Source organism: Lytechinus pictus, chromosome 5 (genome assembly GCF_037042905.1).
Source record: "Lytechinus pictus isolate F3 Inbred chromosome 5, Lp3.0, whole genome shotgun sequence".
NCBI classification, from domain to species: Eukaryota; Metazoa; Echinodermata; class Echinoidea; order Temnopleuroida; family Toxopneustidae; genus Lytechinus; species Lytechinus pictus.
In genome coordinates this window covers 18,801,920-18,820,275 of record NC_087249.1, presented here as the reverse complement: position 1 = coordinate 18,820,275, position 18,356 = coordinate 18,801,920, and the positions used below count along the sequence as shown (strand labels likewise).

General features: G+C 37.1%; 2 protein-coding genes across 2 annotated transcripts; one reads left to right on the top strand and one right to left on the bottom strand.

Annotated features, from left to right (window-relative positions):
* The first annotated feature begins 4,572 nt into the window (after positions 1-4,572).
* Positions 4,573-9,343, top strand: LOC129260430 (monocarboxylate transporter 12-like). The gene is made up of 4 exons (XM_054898408.2): positions 4,573-4,774; positions 5,118-5,258; positions 6,997-7,950; positions 9,216-9,343. The coding sequence occupies exons 1-4, from the start codon at positions 4,573-4,575 to the stop codon at positions 9,341-9,343; spliced, it is 1,425 nt and encodes a 474-aa protein (XP_054754383.2).
* A 2,486-nt stretch (positions 9,344-11,829) lies between these two features.
* Positions 11,830-16,324, bottom strand: LOC135154109 (uncharacterized). Its single transcript, XM_064099354.1, has 6 exons — positions 16,190-16,324; positions 14,987-15,159; positions 14,156-14,231; positions 13,375-13,590; positions 12,442-12,560; positions 11,830-11,913 (listed from the first exon to the last, which is right to left on the bottom strand). The coding sequence occupies exons 1-6, from the start codon at positions 16,317-16,319 to the stop codon at positions 11,830-11,832; spliced, it is 798 nt and encodes a 265-aa protein (XP_063955424.1). The 5' UTR covers positions 16,320-16,324.
* Between the last annotated feature and the right edge of the window lie 2,032 nt (positions 16,325-18,356).

Here is an 18,356-nt window from a genome sequence, read left to right as displayed (position 1 = left end):
GCAGAAGTAACAGTGACGAGCGAAACTATATAAAAGCCAAGAAGTTCAAACTTGGGCTTCTGAAGAAGAAGAAGATGAAGAAGAAGAAGAGGAAGAAGAAAAAGAAGAAGAAGGAGAAGAAGAGGAAGAAGAAGAAAAAGACTGAAGAAGAAGAAGATTTAGGAAAAGAAGAAGAAGGAGGGGGAGGAGAATGTTAAGGAAGAAGAATATGTTTTACCCTAGTTCATTCTGATTTCTTTTTCGCTTTGCTTTCTTACATTGTTTCAGAAATAATGCACCCATTTTCTTTTTCTTTCTTTTTGTCTTGCCTCATTGCACCATGTAAACACCCCTATAACCATACGCTTTGTAAAAATAAAAAGAACTCTGAAAGTTACAGCTGGCAAGGTTTTAAATTTTCCTCATTAAAATGGTATACATTAAAAAAAGTTGGACATTCTAAGCACTTGAACAGGTTCGTCACCTTACTAAACAAATTTTGATGCGAGCGCGAAGAGCGACATGAAATCTTTTGATATTCTGACCTAAAATTTAGACTTTCTAAGCACTTTTGGTAATCGTGAACAGGATGGGCATCTAACTAAGCATTATTTTGATGCGAGCAAACATGAGTTTGGCGCCCCATGTGAAACATGAATTTGGCGCCCCGGGTCAAGCATCAAACGCAGTGCCCCAAAGGTCTTATATGAATTTGGAACCCCCTCCCTAGGTACATAAATTTCGCGCCTCAGGACAAACATCAATTTGGCACCCGTATGTCGAACATCAATTCGGCACCCCCTATATAGGTTGAACATCAATTCGGCGCCCCCTTTTTCAAACATCACGTCGGCGTTCCCAGGTCGAACATAGATTCGCCGCCCCTAAGAAAAACATGAATTCAGCGCCTCCCCTATGTTGAACATCAATTTGGTCCCCCTAGGTCAAAAATAAATTTGACGCCCGTAGGTTGAACATTAATTCGGCGCCCCCTAGGTCGAACATCGATTCGGCGTCCCCCTTCCCTTTTTTTCCTTCTCTCTTTCTTTTCCCGGTTTTTCTCTTTCTCTTCTTCTTTCCCTCCTTTTTTCTCCCCCTTTTCCTTTTTACATTTCTTTCTTCCTCTTTTTGGCGCCCACTTTTTCGCGTACCCGCCCCCCCCGAATACGAGCTTGAATAATAATTATGATGATGATTAGATTTATATTGCGCTTTTCGAGAGGTCAGGATAGGTATACTAATAAATTATCATGGAAAGCACACATCGACAATATATGCAAAACAATTTCAAGAAATATTGGAATTATCAACAAGCTCAAATTTTTTTCTTCCATCTCGTACACTACTTACACTATATCACACCTTAATATTACCATACATTAATTACGGTATTTTGACATGGGGTTGTGCAATTCAAACACAATTACATAGGATACTTTTGTTACAGAAAAAAACACTTAGGATAATATTTCATACACATTTCAGATGTCACACAGATAAATTAATTTTTGAAAATAAAATCCTTAAAGTTAATTATATATATCTGTTCCAACTAGGCCAATTTATGTACAAAAACTAAATAAAGATGATCTCCCCGCAATTTTTTCAATTATGTTCTGCAAAAACTTCTCTGTACACGATTATCCTATAGACAACGAAACTCTTATCACCTACCTCCAACCCGAACTTTACTTGCAAAAAATTCTTTTGTCTTTTCTGGTCCCGTATATTGGAATTCCTTGCCCAACGACTTCAAGGAATCCCCAACATCACTATTTTTAAACATAACCTTAAAAAGATGCTTATTTGCCAATACTTTACACAAACAAGTCAATCTTCCATATAACTTAAACTGCAACAAAAACTACTAAAAAACCCCTCTTTTTTAACCTCCCAGGAAACTTGCCTGCCGACCTGTTCCCGCACATGCCATGCTCCTCATTGCACCTCCAATTGTACCTGCACCCCTCCTCTCTCCCTACATTTGCCTCTCTGTTTCTCCCTCATTATCACAATTATTGTAACCATATTATTATTATTTTATTTATTTATTTTTTAATTATTACTATTATCATTTATTCTAATTTGTGTCACTCTTTCGTTGTTACCTTCGATATTTTGTATAGCATCCTTTTAAACTGTCTTCCGTCTCTCCTTTATACTATAATTTTGTAATGTTGTCTCTAAGTTACGTATTGAAACTAAGTTACAGGGGCTTGCCTTCCATACAAGCTTCGCTTTTCTTGGCAAGCCCCTCCGTTCTGTTTTATATAGTTATTAGTCAAAATTACTTTAGTTCTCATTAGTTCTCATTGTTTATACCTTCTAATTCTTATGCATTATTCCGAGTGACATTGTACTTTAAATTTGACTATGTATTGTTACTTTGATTTTGTTTGTGCTTTGTGAACGGAAAATGAATAAATCTAAATCTAAATATTATTGTTACACAGGCAGATGCCTTTTTAATAGGTCAAGCACTTAAATTAAATAAAAACAAAATTTTAAAATAGATTTTGACATAGATTTGTGATAAAATAGATCACCATATCTTTCATCACTTTACTTGTTTATATTATTCTCAGCATAAATAACAAAATATGTTGATAACAAAATCATAATGAGATTAAAAACAGATGAGGGGGTAAGCATGCTATGTGGGTGAGTGGAGGTGCCGTAGCCGAGTGGTCTAAGGCGCCTGGCTATACATAAAAAGTCCGGGGTTCGATCCCCGGCCGCGGCACCTATGCCTGTGAGCAAGGCATTTAATGTGCTATGCTCTTTTATACTGCTTTAAAATAAATGGAAATGCTATAGGCATTATTGGTAACTTGGTGTGCACTTGTTTAAAAAAATAATAAAAACAAATCGGGGGAAAAAACATTCTAGCCATTTTATATACTGAGGTAAGTAGGAGAGTAGTCCTTACCTTACATTACTAGACATAATCCGGGGGGGGGGGCACTTCATGGATTACTTGTCAAGGGTACCGTTTTGTTTCCAATACTTGTTAAGGGGTGCATTTTCAGAACATGGAAAATACTTATGTAGGGTGCTTTTGGAAACCCCATGGTCACGCATGGTATCCACTCGTCAATGGAATTAAGTGGCCCCCGGGGTCCGATATTGCTCAAACTTTCAAGTATATCAACTTGACTGATTTTTTTTTTTCCTGTAAAAAGATCTTTTTAATTGGGTTGGATTCCCCTTTAAAATGCCAATTGTATATAAAACTATGTTTCCTTTGAATATTTAGAGTTTTGACTAAATATGCACATATCTGAACGGATCGCATACTCTTCTCAGTTTTTGTTAAATTCCTAAATGTACACGCGAATGCCTATATTGCGTGTATTCCGTTACCATGAGTAGTAGTGACGATTCTTGGTTTTTGCATCATGTTTCTGTCCGTCAGTACAGGAGGCAAAAAGTGGCTAATTGGTCCTGATACCCCTAAAGGCTTTAAAGCTGAAAATGAATTCAAATCTAATTACCACTGATCCTTCAAATTATGTTTATTCATGGTAGAGCCACTTATTACAGTCATAATACAGTATATACATATATTTGATTTGATTTTATAGATGTAAAGTACTTATTTTGTGTTGAATATTAGAGAATAAATTCATGCATGTGTGTAGAAATGTTCTGCCCCGTTCATTATTGTCTAGTGCTTGTGCTGAAGACATATTATCAAACCGTATGAAGAAAATGGATCGTCACGGGGTTATGAATTTGTAAAGTGCCTAGAAATTCTTGTACTCCGTTACTTTATTGTATCAACGGTTTCCTTTGGCAAATTTTTTTTCTTCTCTTTCATTCTATTCCCATACATAATATTAATACAATCTTTGCTAATGGTATATAGATGAATGCATAAATATAATTATGTTGTAATAAACAGAGCGAGTCAGAAAAAAATGTCCCATCAGATGTCTTTTCTGAAATATGAATTTACGAACAATTAAATATTAATTTCTTGATATGTCCTGATAGAGCTATTCTCTCCGCTTATTTTGGTACCATTTTCATTTGGTATGAGACAATCTCCTGAAGGTTGTAAAATTTCAGTTCCGCCAAGTTGATGGGTGAAAAGGCAGATAGATAAAGTTATAACTTCTGTGCATGCAGAAAGCTACCCATCCTTCAACACACAGACGCACACGCACCTCTACACCCTCACACGCACACACACACACACACACACGCCACCACCACACAGGGGCGTCGATCTTTCAGAGTGGGGGGGGGGGGGCAAAATCATGAGTCATAAATCAACATTACAAAGGCGCTCGATCTCACAAAACAAACTCACACACACGCACCCAACAACTTGGCACAAGTGAGATTTTGCGACCTGTCCAGGAGATTGTCTCATAGTCAGTCACGCATGCAAAGATCCACATGAAAATGGTACTAAAATTTGCCAGAGTTTTTTTATGGCAAAAGTTTTATGCAACAGGCCCAAAGACATATCAATAAATAAATCATACTTCAGAAAAGAAAACTTCAAACTGATGGGACATTTTTTCTGACTCACTCTGTATTTATTCCATATGCTGCTTGCTTACTATTCATGCAACCCGGAAAAAAATGGCGGAAACTATGCATGAAGATTCTTCCGATCCCTGGAAATATTTCATCTTTATGAGTAAGTTTCTGCTTCTATTTATCGACGGCGGGATTACCAAGTCATTCGGAGTACTCATCCCCGACGTCGTTGTCCTGTACGACAGCGACTACAAGACTGCAGCCTTTGTTTTGAGTCTTCCCAGCACGATGATGTATTTCGCTGGTGAGTACAGAAAATGGGTAACACCACAATAGCCTACACGTACGTTCGGGGTATCGCAAAGAAATTTTAATGGGGGGTGGGTCAGAACTCTACTTGTAATTTAATGATAAACTTCGATCTGCCATGTGTGCAGGTGTGTATGAATATACGAGCAAACTCAGCGAGCGAGGAAATAAGCAATTGCAATTAATATATCCTATATTTCGATTCAAGTCAACTTGCTGTTCGGATAGAATCGATTGGATTTGCTACAAATATGCCAAACATAACATGATTGACATTATCATAAACCAGGTCTGAGATAATGACTAAAAATAAATCAATTTGTCTTTTCTCTTTCAAGTTCCCATCACGATGTTATTGCTGAAATTGACAACACCCCGGACAATGGGGATGGTCAGTGGACTATTATGTGCCCTTCCAATGATATACGCCCCTTGGGCTCCATCTATCCATATACTTGGTATAGTGCTCTCTGTAACAGGTATATTTTGTCTCCGCCTTTTTCGTTGAAGTAATTCTACATTTTTTTTTGCTCATCTCTTTTATTCATGAGTATTTTTTTCAGGTCAATATAGTGATTCTAGTCGGTCGTGAAGAGATCTTTCATTCGTAACAATTCTTCAAAATTTCCTAACAAAACCTATAGTTTCGCCTATCCACTACGCGAATAAAATCTAGATGCACCCCGTCGATAGATATACATCTACATACACACCCACACACCCTCAAACCCACACACACCATTTAAAGTTACTAGATGCATTGTGTAATCGATATCTGAAAAAGTGGTCTGGCCTTGCGAGACCAGCCACTTTGGCTTTCCTTCATATATATGCCAGAATGTCTTAATACACCCATCATTTCAGATCTCTATAACGAAGCTCAAACTCAGAATTATACTAGAATAAGAGCAACGGGGGATGCTTAAACATGTTAAAGACAAGTCCATCCCAACAAAAAGTTGATTTAAACCAAAAGAGAAAAATCCAACAAGCATGACACTGAAAATTTCATCAAAATCGGATGTAAAATAAGAAAGTTATGATACTTTAAAGTTTCGCTTAATTTCACAAAACAGTTATATGCACATCCTGGTTGGTATGCAAATGAGGAGACTGGCGATGGCGTCATCCACTCACTATTTCTTTTTTATTTTATTATATGACATTAATTATGCTGTAAAAATGGAAATGTATAATTCAATATAATATAACAATCGAAAAAAATAAAACAAAATAAATAGTGAGTGAGGGACATCATCTTCTCTCTCATATCACTGACTTGTGTATGTTTTGTGAAAAAAGCCGAAAGTTTGAAATGTCATAACTTACTTATCTTACATCCGATTTTGTTGAAATTTTCAGCGTTATGCTAGCTGGTTTGATTTTCGTCAATTGTTTCAAATAATTTTTCTGTGGTGGACTTAATTTGATTTGATTATTTTTTCTGCATTCATATCATTCGTATAATACATTTTTTCATAACATAACAAACATGATATATTAAAACTGTTTTTGGCATGAATCATAAAGAAAAATTTTGAAAACAGAGAATAATTCTATATAAATATCTGCTACCAAATTACAACAAGCACAGTTTGCAGGAGGATTGTCATCATAAGCAGATTGCTTGAAAGAAGAATGACAACCCCAGATTTAAAACTCAATAAAATCAATCATACCTTTATACAGCAGAATGGTAATATCAGTTCATAATTTGAATAATGAAGATGCAGATGATGAGGATGATGATGACGGTGATGGTGGAGCTATTAAATGGTGATGATTATGTTGATACAGAAAATTTATTTCAAATATTCTGATAATAACATGGATTTAACGTTAGCCTTAAATGAGTAAGGAGAAGAGCGTTTATTATAGGCTCTGGCAGAGAGTTCCATAAATCGGGACCATGGTCAATAAGCAATTTTGGGTTTATTAAATAAAAATTTGAAGAGTTACGGGTAGGGTATGAATGAATAGATGTGTTCTTAGTATAAAAATTGTGGAATGAAGGCGGGAGCATGTTGAACATGAGCATGTTATTTACGTATACACTTGAACATGACTTGAAATTTAACCTAAGCCTATACTTTAGACCCATACTTGAAATAAAGGTGGAAATTCAACTCTTTTTGAGTGTCGGAGACCTTCAATAGCATGTCACGACTGGTCATTTCCTGAATTTTATCATGTAATTTTTTTCCGTTTTTTTTAAAGGTTACGGCATGGCTCTGACGTTTTATCCATTACTGCTGTATTTCAACGTCTACTTTTCCAAGTCCTTCATCTTTTCAAACGCGCTGACCTTCTTCGGGTGGACGTGCGGTGCTTTCCTAGTTCCTATCATCGTTGAGAGGTCTCTAGAAGCCTACGGATACACTGGTAGCTTTCTCATTCTCGGTGGTATCGCTTCCCATATTGTTGTTTGTGGTGCTGTCGTCAGACCACCTCGAGACAGGAGAAGACACGACTGCGTAAAATCCACAGACGATGGGGGAAAAGACCCACTGGTTGACACTCCAACGTCTGAGCCAGTCGACAAACGTGGAGATCAACACCATCACCATCCAGGAAAAGATGAGAGTGAGACATCAAAACTTTTGTCAGCGCAGCTGTCGGGGCAAAACTCGCAATCAAATAATGAAATGATGTCATCAGATGGCAAAAGTTCTTGGTGTTCATGTGCTTCATTCACGACCAAACTTAAATCAGTCGTGTTCTTACAAGAGCCCCTCTACACCCTTGTTGCTCTCGCCATAATCCTGCAATTTTTCATGATGGCCGGCTGGATGCTGTTTCTTGTACCCCATGCGGTAGGAGCCGGAATCGACAGATCGAATGCTGTCTTTCTGTCAAGTATTGCAGGCATTAGCGGGATATTCGGTCGCATCCTGTACCTGGTGCTTTTGTACTTCGACTATGACAACACAGTTATTTTCTGTATCGCTTGCATGATAAGTGCTTGCACGTTCTTCATCGATTTTGTCAGTTCAAGCTACATTTTCCTAGCAGCAATGGCTGGCGCTCAAGGCTTTACCTTGTTCATATTAGACTCCATTCCACATGCGATGATGAAGCTTTCAATTCGGAACGAAGAAAATATTCCTGGAGCACTTGCAGCAACTCCTTTCCTAGGCGGAGCAGCTATTGTAACGGGAGACTACGTATCTGGTATGAAATCAAAGTTATAGTCAATTTAACCATGATGCGATAAAGATTGTGATTATACAGATTGTATAGAGAAAACGTAAACTAAAAGTTATGAAAAAGATATATGAGTGTCAGTGACAATGAAGACCTGAAGGCAAGCAATCTTAGTAAACTCAAAAAGAAGGCAGTTTCAACATAAAAAGAGGGAGAAAAAAGGAAAAGAGAAGGATCGGCCATAACACCCCTATAATTCGATTGATGAAAATGTGACGCCACCTTTAAGTGGCCTTGTTCCCTATCAACCCCCTCCCCTACGCCCCTGCATCCGCCAATACCACGTAGTTGTCTTTCTTAACTCTTTTACGGAGGAATTCCTAGACGGATATTTCGTAATTGATACCAATATTATCGGCTAAAAGAGGGGTCTCCCCATTTTGTAGTGCATTTTTTTTTACCTCTTTAGACATGTCACAGAGCAAGACCGCTGAAATATGCTTATCGAAAGAACATGAGATTTGCATAATCTGCCAATGGCCTTCATTGAACTTTCCATCATTTCTAAGATTTTGCACTGTCACTCTTGAGCGATCTTTCGGTGACCAGCGGCCATTCAGGAATAACATTCTTGAGTGGTCTATCACATTCTTTAATCATTTTGCATCCCAACATGCACTTTCAAAAGTCTTATTAACGTGATTAATCTTCTTTGGTCATTTCGTCAGTACCTCTTTTTTGCAGATACCACTTATCTCCTGAAAGGTCATTGAAAGGCAAGTGGAATTCCTCAGAAAGATTGCTGAAAGATCATTTTGTTGCCTAAAATTTGCGAAAGACTATTGAAATAACTAACTTAAGGATCACCGCAGGACTAGTTTAACTTCACTACGACAAGACGTATCAGACACTTCCACAGTTCTTTTAGGGGTTTTTGGCGCCATTTCACAGATACCACAAATTTCAGTGATCTTGAGGAGTGCTGAAAGATTATTTTAACATTTTCCGGTGATCTTTCAAGGGTCCCCGTCCGGTGGAACGGGGTCTAGCCTTTCATTGATCTTTCAACAGTCTCTTAATTCTTGGGGATACCACTGAAAGAATTTTTAAAAAGAATCATTGAAAGAGAAGTGAAATTCAATCATGGAGATCGGCAATAATGACTGTCATCCCCAAATAAAAGTCATATATCTCGAGCACTAACACCAAACATTAAGGCAAAATGCAATATTGTTGAATATTTTTTTTCCACATCAGTCAAATCGGAGCTTTGTCTTCTTTCTTCATTCCAGGTTATATCTACGACGTCACATCATCGTTAAGAACTTTGTTTACGCTTTACGGGGTGCTTCTCGTCATCATTACAATCGATCTGGTCATATTCAAGTTGATTAGTCAACAACGCAGGACTCGTGAATAAAAAGAACAGTAGAAATTTGCAACGGTGGTGGGCTGGGGTGGGGGTGGATTAGAAAATTTTGCCAATGGGCTGGTCAGATATCCTTACATTTTTAATTTTTTTCTTCATATAATGGATAATAAATACGTACATATATCTTTCAGAAGACTGTAACTTCTAGTGCAATAAATGCCATTATTTTCGTTTGCTTCATTTCCCAACTGTAGGCCACTAATGTACAAGTTTATACGTTATGTTTCATAAATTGAAATATTATCACGTGTTTTAAGAAAATTGTACAAAAAGAAATGATATGATCTTTGTAGGTTTGCATGATGGAGTTTATAACGTGGAGAAGGTTTACGGTTCACCGTGTGTAATGGAAGGAAATACAGGCAGAAAGATTGAAATTGAAAGACGAGATAGGATGAAAAGAGGAAATTAGAAGTATTCTTTCTTGAAAGTGAGTGAAGTCCTGAAAAGCACTGTAAACCAGATGAGATAAGCTGAATATGGCTTGAGTAGCGATGGTTTGAGTAGAAGAAGGATGAAGTCCTATCTCGTCTTTCAATTTCAATCTGTCTGCCTGTATTTCCTTCCCTTCTTCATATTACACATGGTGAACCGTAAACTCCACGTTAAGAAATATTATGTTCGTCACTTTCTCCCTTCTCCCACTCTAGGCTTGTACATAGGTCTCAGAATTTGTTACTGTTTTGTCACTTTCGTTGCAAAAATATACGTCACTATCACGTCATGCTTCATTTCCACATGGTACGTATAGGCCATGCCTTATCAGATCTTCACGATTGTGACAGAACTTACAAAGTGAAAACGCTGTTTAAGATTTTATACAACGCTGTTTACTATATGAACCTTACAGTATCTGTTTAACCGTTTAAACAATCATGTTCAATTTATTGAAGATTAGATTTAAACTGTTTAAACAATTACTGTAAGGTTCATATAGTAAACAGCGTTGTATAATTTTTTTTACTGTGTATCATTTCTTTTCAACACACATTCACTGCCCTTTGTATAGGTCAGTATCAGTCACTCTTTGGTCACTTCCGTTACACAATAAATGTCACTATCATTTGCCTTATTTTCACATGGATGACCAGTACTTATTGTCATGGTTGTGAAAGAACTTGTGATTTCCTTTCATCACACATCCAAACACGCAGATAATGCACATTTCCGTGATATCTTCTTTTTTCTTTTATCATATCATCTCTTTTCCATCGAATTTCGACACTCGAAATATAAAATAGTGCATTATTTCGATGCATAACATAAACAAGAACACAGCAAAGATATCGTTTGACTATAATTAGAACGTGGTAATGAAAATAATTCTCCAAACGAATAACGCTCTTCTGTCTTCTTTTAAATTATACAAATTTGTTACTTAAAGAAATATAAGACTAAATAGATCGATAAGAGTTGAAAATCGATATTATTTTCTAACTGGAGCATGTATAATGGTTTATTATAATATTGAATATTTGAAAATTGAAATAGACGAATAAACGAAACTGAAAAAAAGACAATTTGATAACGCTCCGGCTTTGGTACACGAAATAATACATCTCCATTTACTTATAAAATTTGTATAATTTATAATCGTTGCACCATGGAGAATCCACGAGGTCGAGTATAACGTACCATGATACATCAACAGCTGTTCCGCTTAGCCTGATATTCAATGTATACTGAAATAATTATACCCTCTAGAAACAACATAATCATTTTAAACCAAGTATAAAATGATATATATGCACCTCCGTGGAATATTTTTTAAACTGAAAGCAGGGTTTATAAGGATAGAGCATATAGGCTAAGCAGAAAATAGTTTTGAGATGACAAACTTTGTCATCGGCCTCGTGGAAAGATCATTCCGTGACATGGCTATTTTGTACGAGGACTTTAATCAGAAACCTTCATTTAATATGACACTGCCACTTTTTTCACGTTAAAATTATGTTGATCTGTGCTTTTGAACGATTTCCCCGGAGTATTACACGATTTGATATAATTTTAAATTAAGTGGCATACAAGTGGCAACACAATACATAGCAAGCTAGCATTCCACATTATCGTACTTTAATTCGAACGCCGCTATGGTAGTATGATATGGTAAAATTACATTTAGAATATACAAATCTGTCATAATTTATGATGAATTATGCAGGTTTGATTTGGGTACATTAATACAAAAAGCCACCATTCATCCCTAACAAAAGCTGTCAACCATGGAATCACATATATTTGTTTAAAATACGATATATAGTTTAAAGCAATAACAAATTAATTTGTGAGAATAATCTTCTTTATTCAATATTATTATTTTTAAGTTTTCATACAAATTTTTAGAAACATTGTTATGTTTGAACAAACAATATTATAGGATTATGATTCTGATGATTGTTCTTCTTTTCGTAGGCCCCTATTTCGTCGTTCGCCTATGCATGAAGTAGCATATCAGATCATATAGGGTATAAAGTTTACAAGCCTCTGAACTGATCCAGTAAGAACTGCCTTGCTGGGAAATCCCCGGATGCCCGTCTTTGTCTTCTCGAGTCATCCGTCTGCAGCAGTCATTGAGAAAAATAAAGATTCATCTTCATTTGGTTACCATTTTCAGTCACTGATGGATATTTGATGGTCAGATTGCGAAATATCGTTAAGGACCAACTTTTCAGACTCGGGTCAATTATGAACGACGATGCACTCTAAAAATGAGATGTTAAATCAACATTTTAAAGGTTGCAGGAGTGACAACCTTTACCAAATATTATATCCGACCTTGTAGGCCTATAGAGCTGGGGTCACGACATCAAAGTCTAAAAGGTCAAAAGGTAACAGAAGTCATTAGGGTTATAAAAGCCGATACATGAAAATCTTTCGCTCCAACGAATGGTTGAGGTTTCAACTTCAATCTTGGCCATTTGGGAACGAAGGTTAACTGACAACTAAACTGCATGATGAGGACGATTTTTCATACCAGGGGCACAGCTGCCCCCCCTTTTTTGAGAACTATTAAAATACTTTCAGTGGAATGTGTCCGGCATACGCAAGTCATACAATGACACAACAAACAACACGCACACATATACAAACGGACTAGAATTCAGTACCTGATCGTCTTCTGAGCAGTCTTGGGGAGCATTGAAATATGTTCCATGTTCGTCCAATGGTTCGTAGCCATTGAAGAAGGAGCTAAACACAGACGATCCTGGCAAGGGATAGAAATAATCGCGGATAAGTATAGCCTCTCGTCAAGGCTCTGGCAGATGATCTTATACCCTGCTTGCGAAGCAGCACCATCCTCATCTCAAAACCATCACCGGTCAATGGAACTATCATGAGTAGGCCAACTAGTCACTGGCAACCTTTTCTGTTAGCTTAAATAAATGTCTGGTCACGTGACAGAAGGGATTTAAGCCAATCATATGACAAGGATCCATCACCATTATAAAAAAGTATGAGGAATGCAAGTCCAACTATCCCCTTGGTAGTAGGTACACTGAAATATTCCCCAAAACATAATTGCTCATAGAAAAATCTGCCTGTGGATAGCTTTGATAAAAGTGATAATTATATTCAAGTAAAGTAAAATAATGTAAAAAAAAAAATAATTGGGAATTTGTGACATCACAAAAGTTGGTGGCATTGCCAATGAGAAGATATTCAAATCGTTAGTGATCTCAACATTCAAATGCTCATAGCTTTTCTTGTTATTTTGTTGAATTTATCTCAAACTCTCATTGATTTTGCTTCTTTTATTTCTTCCCCACACAAGTTAACTGTCTTGTTTCCAGGGTTTTATATCCGGTGTTGTAGTGCCTGGATGCTCAGTCTTGGCCTTAAGGCGCCTTAAGACCCATGCACTCTTTAAAAACCTTGGCCTTGCATGGATTTTCAAGCCTTTGCCTTGGGTTTCCATGATTTGCCCTTGGGTACTGCACCCTTGGCCTGGGCCTTGAGGGTTTGGGCCTAGACTACAACACTTGTGTCATCTACTTAAACGGCAACATTGCTAGCAATACCTGTCTTCGACACCATAGTTATCTCTTCCCGGAGCAAATGGTAAGAATCCGGTTTAAATTCTGGATTTGGTTCCTGAACGAAGGTCACCACTCGTTGTCCAGTCATACCCATATCGGGCAGTTCAAGGTCCACGGTGAATGTCACGGCTTGTAGGCCGTCATCAGGTAGTTGCCCGTATGCTGTGATATCCCATGTACCTGTGTACTTCATTTTGTCTTCGAAAAAAAGGACATTAGCCTATTTTATAATCCATTTCGCAGACGCTTTCTGCAACGTTGAGAATCTATTGAAAATGCCCGTCAAATCACAATGGACAGATTAGAGGCCATTGTCGAAAGTTGGTGGACCGGGCCAGCACATCATCTTAAGATTCGGACAGGGCAAAACAAATGCAAAATTAATATGTCGTTTGTCCAGAACGACACTGCTGTTTTTATTCACACATTTTCGACAAAGGTTGCTTTGTTATGAAGGGCTTTGGACAAAAGATTATCTACCGTATAGAAAGTGTCTGCAAAGTGAATGTTGAAATGCCCTATATTGATTATCATTACAAAGGACATTCTTGAAAAAAATAATAATCCACTCTAAAACAGATTGAGGACAAACATTTTTGTAGTAATAGGCTCGAGTAGTTAATACTAATTTGGTGGGAATAAGCAGCAACCTAAGAGAGATTGTAATAAATTGTTGAAAACCTTCTACTTATGGAAAATGAAAGAAAATATTTCAGAAAATACATTAAAATCAAGGATATCACATATTATGATTAAAACTTACCATTCAAACATCTTTCTGGAACTGTAGTGACTGGGTATTTCTTACATTCTCCGTTCGTTACCACGTAATGAGCATTCTGTAGTTGAATAAAACATAAACGCCATTTTTTTTTTTTGGGGGGGGGAGTCTTTCATTTATAAGTAAAACTTAAATATATTTTCCTGATGAAAATATAAAGTTGGTTACAATAAAATACATGGTACTGTTATACCATTAGGGTGAATCTAAATAAAATCACGCCACAAAGTGACTGAACATTAAACACAGTGATCGACTGAACAAGCAATTTAGTATGATCATGTTCAGCACATACTGACAGTGGACACAATGAACAATTAAAAACGAAAGTCATTAAGAAGAACATCAATCACTTCTCCATGTCTCATAATCTCTTTTTATCTTTATTTTTTGAAATTCACTGCAAAAGGCCTTAAAATTCTGCATAGATATACTTTTCGTCCATTAACAATCTGAACGCTCATATACTGCCAAGGTGTCCAGTGTGTATTTCCCTTCCCTTCATTGTTAATTTGGAGCATATTACCCATTAATTGAGCAAAAATAGATCCTCTTGCCCCGCGCCTCTCTTATCAATGTACCCTGGCTCCACCCCTGTAAACCGATAAATGCTCATTTTCCCAAACTAGAAATACATCACCATGATTTCGGAAACACAGTCCCAGAATTACTACTCAGAAAATCCATGTTTTCCCCGCTTTTATAGTATTGTTTATGAATCACAATAATTTAGTTATTTCCAATTCGAATGGCGGGTCCAGAACGAAAAAGTGTCAGGTGGGCTTTCGTAGAGAAAATATACCCTGAACCTACATTTGCTCTGTCGATGATATCTTGCCTTTCGTCCACTCTCGGTTGTCCACTTGCATCGAGAGTCGTTAGTGTTTTGTTGGTGTAGAACTTATCATGGACAAAGTCCACAGCAGAGAAGATACGATGCTTGCCCCCCACAGGCTTCCCTCCCATCATGATGTCTTCAACACCAACTGAGGAAAAAAAAATCAAATAAGTCGAGTAAGGAATAATCCGCAGGGAGTAGGGAATGTACATCGACTACGTGTTATTATTTTTCATTCCTCAGATGTACTTGTTATTACACCACCCCCCCCACAGAAAATTCCGATGTTTTGCCAAAATGAAGATGGTTATCATATTAAAACAATATATTTCGTAGCGAAGCAGAGGAAAAGTGACAGCTATACATTATATCGCCGAGAAAGTGATACTCGCCACATTCCCTGATGAATCCAAGTGATCAGCAGCTTGCTTTATAAATTATATTCCTCATCGGAATTAGCTATATTTTAGATAAAATATAGTCCACCGTGTAGAACGAGTAGTATACTTTCATTTTGGGCTTCGGCTTACCCCAGGTAGTGTTTCACAAAGAAACTTACAATCGATTGTAAGCTAAGGTCTATTTACAATCAAGCACAGGTATTTTGATTAATTGCAATTTTGCAGTTTGCCCTATAGAAGCACGCCAAGTGTGCTTCTTGGATCAAGTTGTTTTAGTTAAAACCAATCTATCACTTTTGAATTTACAAATTAAATTCGCAATTGATTGCATAAAGTCGCACTTAAACTTTGTGAAACATCCCTATAGGGATAAAGTCCGTTGCAATTCTCGGGGTAATAACTTTTTTTAATCAAAGGTGGAATAACCTGGGAGATCAGCTAACAGCAGAACATCGCTTAGTGTTTGATGGCCAATCAATCACGTCAGGGGCCGCGGAACCGGGGGGCTGGGGGGGGGGGGGGGGCTTCAGCCCCCCACTTTTTTCCAAAACCGTGTACAATAATGTGAAAATGACCATATGATTGTGATTTTTAGCATGGTCAGCCCTCCACTTTGAAAACCGTTCCGCGGCCCCTGCACGTGATTTCACTTTCCATCAATCGGACATCAACATTTTTAGTATGTGAAATATTATAGAAAGTACTTATCTTTGAACTAGTTACAAAACATACTATAACACATAGAAATATATAAAGCTAGGCAATGTTTTATCTCACCTTGAGTGGACCTGTATTCATGCGGTAAGCAATATTTGGTAGGATCGGGTGTGCCATCGTTCCCAGTTACATGAGCAAAGAGCATGAGGAAAATAGTTATTGCCAGAGACATATTGGTGCTCCGGATCATTGTGGACGATTAAAAAAATATATATTCTTCAAGTGAGACAATTATCAACACAGATGTTCTGCTGTTGATGGTAAAGCAATGTCTAAGCAGGGCAGATATATTCACCCAAATGATATGTCTGTTACGCTCAATCCAAACATGTGAAATTGAGAGGTCGTGGCGCCACGGTGCCTGTGTGCGTGCGTGAGGGTGGAGGCATGGGGACGACCGCCCCTGTATTTTTCTAGGGAAAAAAGGGAGGAAAAGGAGAAGAATTTCTTTTTAAATGGTTGGGGCCGATAAGAATGAGAGGTCTGAGCCGTGTAACTATATATTACCATGATTACGTCTGTTAAAATATGACGCCATTTATAGATCGTCTTACTCCTTGTACAAACCATCCTGGCGCCGCCCCTGGTGAACTTATTCAATATTTGCTGTCACACTATTCTTCCCTGTTGTTATGGATGGTTGATTAATTATATAGAGATGAGCATTCACCATAAGACACGGATCGGTTGATAAGCAAATAAAAACAACCATTTGAAAAAAATTTTATAGTTCACCATAATAATGACTAATAACATGAATAATGACTATTATATATCGCCAAGATATTTTGGCGCCTTCCACGGTGATGGAAAGGGAGCCGTGGACGGTGGAGGGGTTGGTATGGTGGCCGGGGGACACACACACTCACACACACACGCTCACTCACCCCCACACACACAAAATCGTCCAACTGAATTACGGCCACCATGAATATGTCCTATCCTTTTTTATGGATACTGAAATATGGGGGTACATGCCCGTCGGAACGAATTTTGAATTGGTACTTTATGATTTTGTTCGGAACCCTGGTAACAATGTACATAACAACCCTCCATGGCGAGGTATAAACATGCAAAAGGGCTAGGCCTATAATCACTTACGGCATTCTCCCAAACGTCCCATCTGCCCACGGTCAGTTATACTGCGGACACACAAAATGGTACTTTCTTATTATGTCAAAATGTGCATTTGGGTGCAAACTATGCCAAGTGCAAAGAGATAAAAATAAGTTTGTGTCTGAAGTAGTTTTGTGTTTCGTATACTAGTGGCCTATAAGTTGAGCAAAACCATTTTAAATAGCTGTTTGATTGTTTGGAAGACTTGGGAAATTTTAAGTTGTAAAACTCGCTATGTGGTACCGTATATATTCTGGCGATGATTACGAACTAAATTATGTTTGTTAAATAAAAAAGTGACTGCAGGAAAACCTAGCTCCTTACGAAAGATATTTTTTATCACTTAACGAGAACTTTAAAAAATAGAATACATAAACCTTGGAGTTTGTTAGCTCCATGCATAATTCAATTCAATTCAATTCAATTTATTTTTCATTCTCCAACATAATACAAATAAGTACAAGATAAATTGATTCAATTTAAATAAAAGCATGAACAAAATTCAACATTGAATAAATGATATACATATTCAATAATTGATTCAAATATAAATTAACGTGCATGTCAAGTTTAAATCAATATAATCAATATAATTAAATATAATTATATCAATATAATTATATATCATGAGAAGAATGGAGGGGTCCACTGAAAAGCAAAGCTTGTAGAATGTGGACCTCTCAAAAAGTTAGATACAAAGAATATTGAAATATACGTAAAGGAATACATGAAGATAACAAAATATGTGCAGGGGCTGGTTCAATTTTTGTCAAATGGTGGCCAGACGGAATTTTTAGGCAATCCACATTTTCCAAGATCGGCAGCTATTAAAAAATAATTTTGTTATTGATTTTTAGGGGCATATGAGGATGGAAGTTTTAAGTAGACCTAAGCTCATAATATATCTCATCATAATGCCTACATAATTGCATGCGCGAAGCGCGAGCTCAAACTGTTGATTATTCAGTTCAGTTCAACTTTATTCAATTCCAATATTAAAAACATTTAACAACACTGTTGGATAAAAAATGCAATTCAAGATAAAATAAAGTAGTTCAATGGTATGTACATACATATTGAATAGAAAAAGTATTGAAATTAGGTATAGCTG

Excerpts from the sequence above, each read along its gene's own strand:
- LOC129260430 (XM_054898408.2), top strand. The coding sequence starts at position 4,573 with ATGGCGGAAACTATGCATGAAGATTCTTCCGATCCCTGGAAATATTTC. Across the intron at positions 4,775-5,117 it reads CACGATGATGTATTTCGCTG|TTCCCATCACGATGTTATTG; the intron begins GTGAGTACAGAA and ends TTCTCTTTCAAG. Across the intron at positions 7,951-9,215 it reads AACGGGAGACTACGTATCTG|GTTATATCTACGACGTCACA; the intron begins GTATGAAATCAA and ends TCTTCATTCCAG.
- LOC135154109 (XM_064099354.1), bottom strand. The coding sequence starts at position 16,319 with ATGATCCGGAGCACCAATATGTCTCTGGCAATAACTATTTTCCTCATG. Across the intron at positions 12,561-13,374 it reads AACTATGGTGTCGAAGACAG|GATCGTCTGTGTTTAGCTCC; the intron begins GTATTGCTAGCA and ends ATCCCTTGCCAG. Across the intron at positions 11,914-12,441 it reads TACTGAATTCTAGTCCGTTT|ACGGATGACTCGAGAAGACA; the intron begins GTATATGTGTGC and ends TGACTGCTGCAG.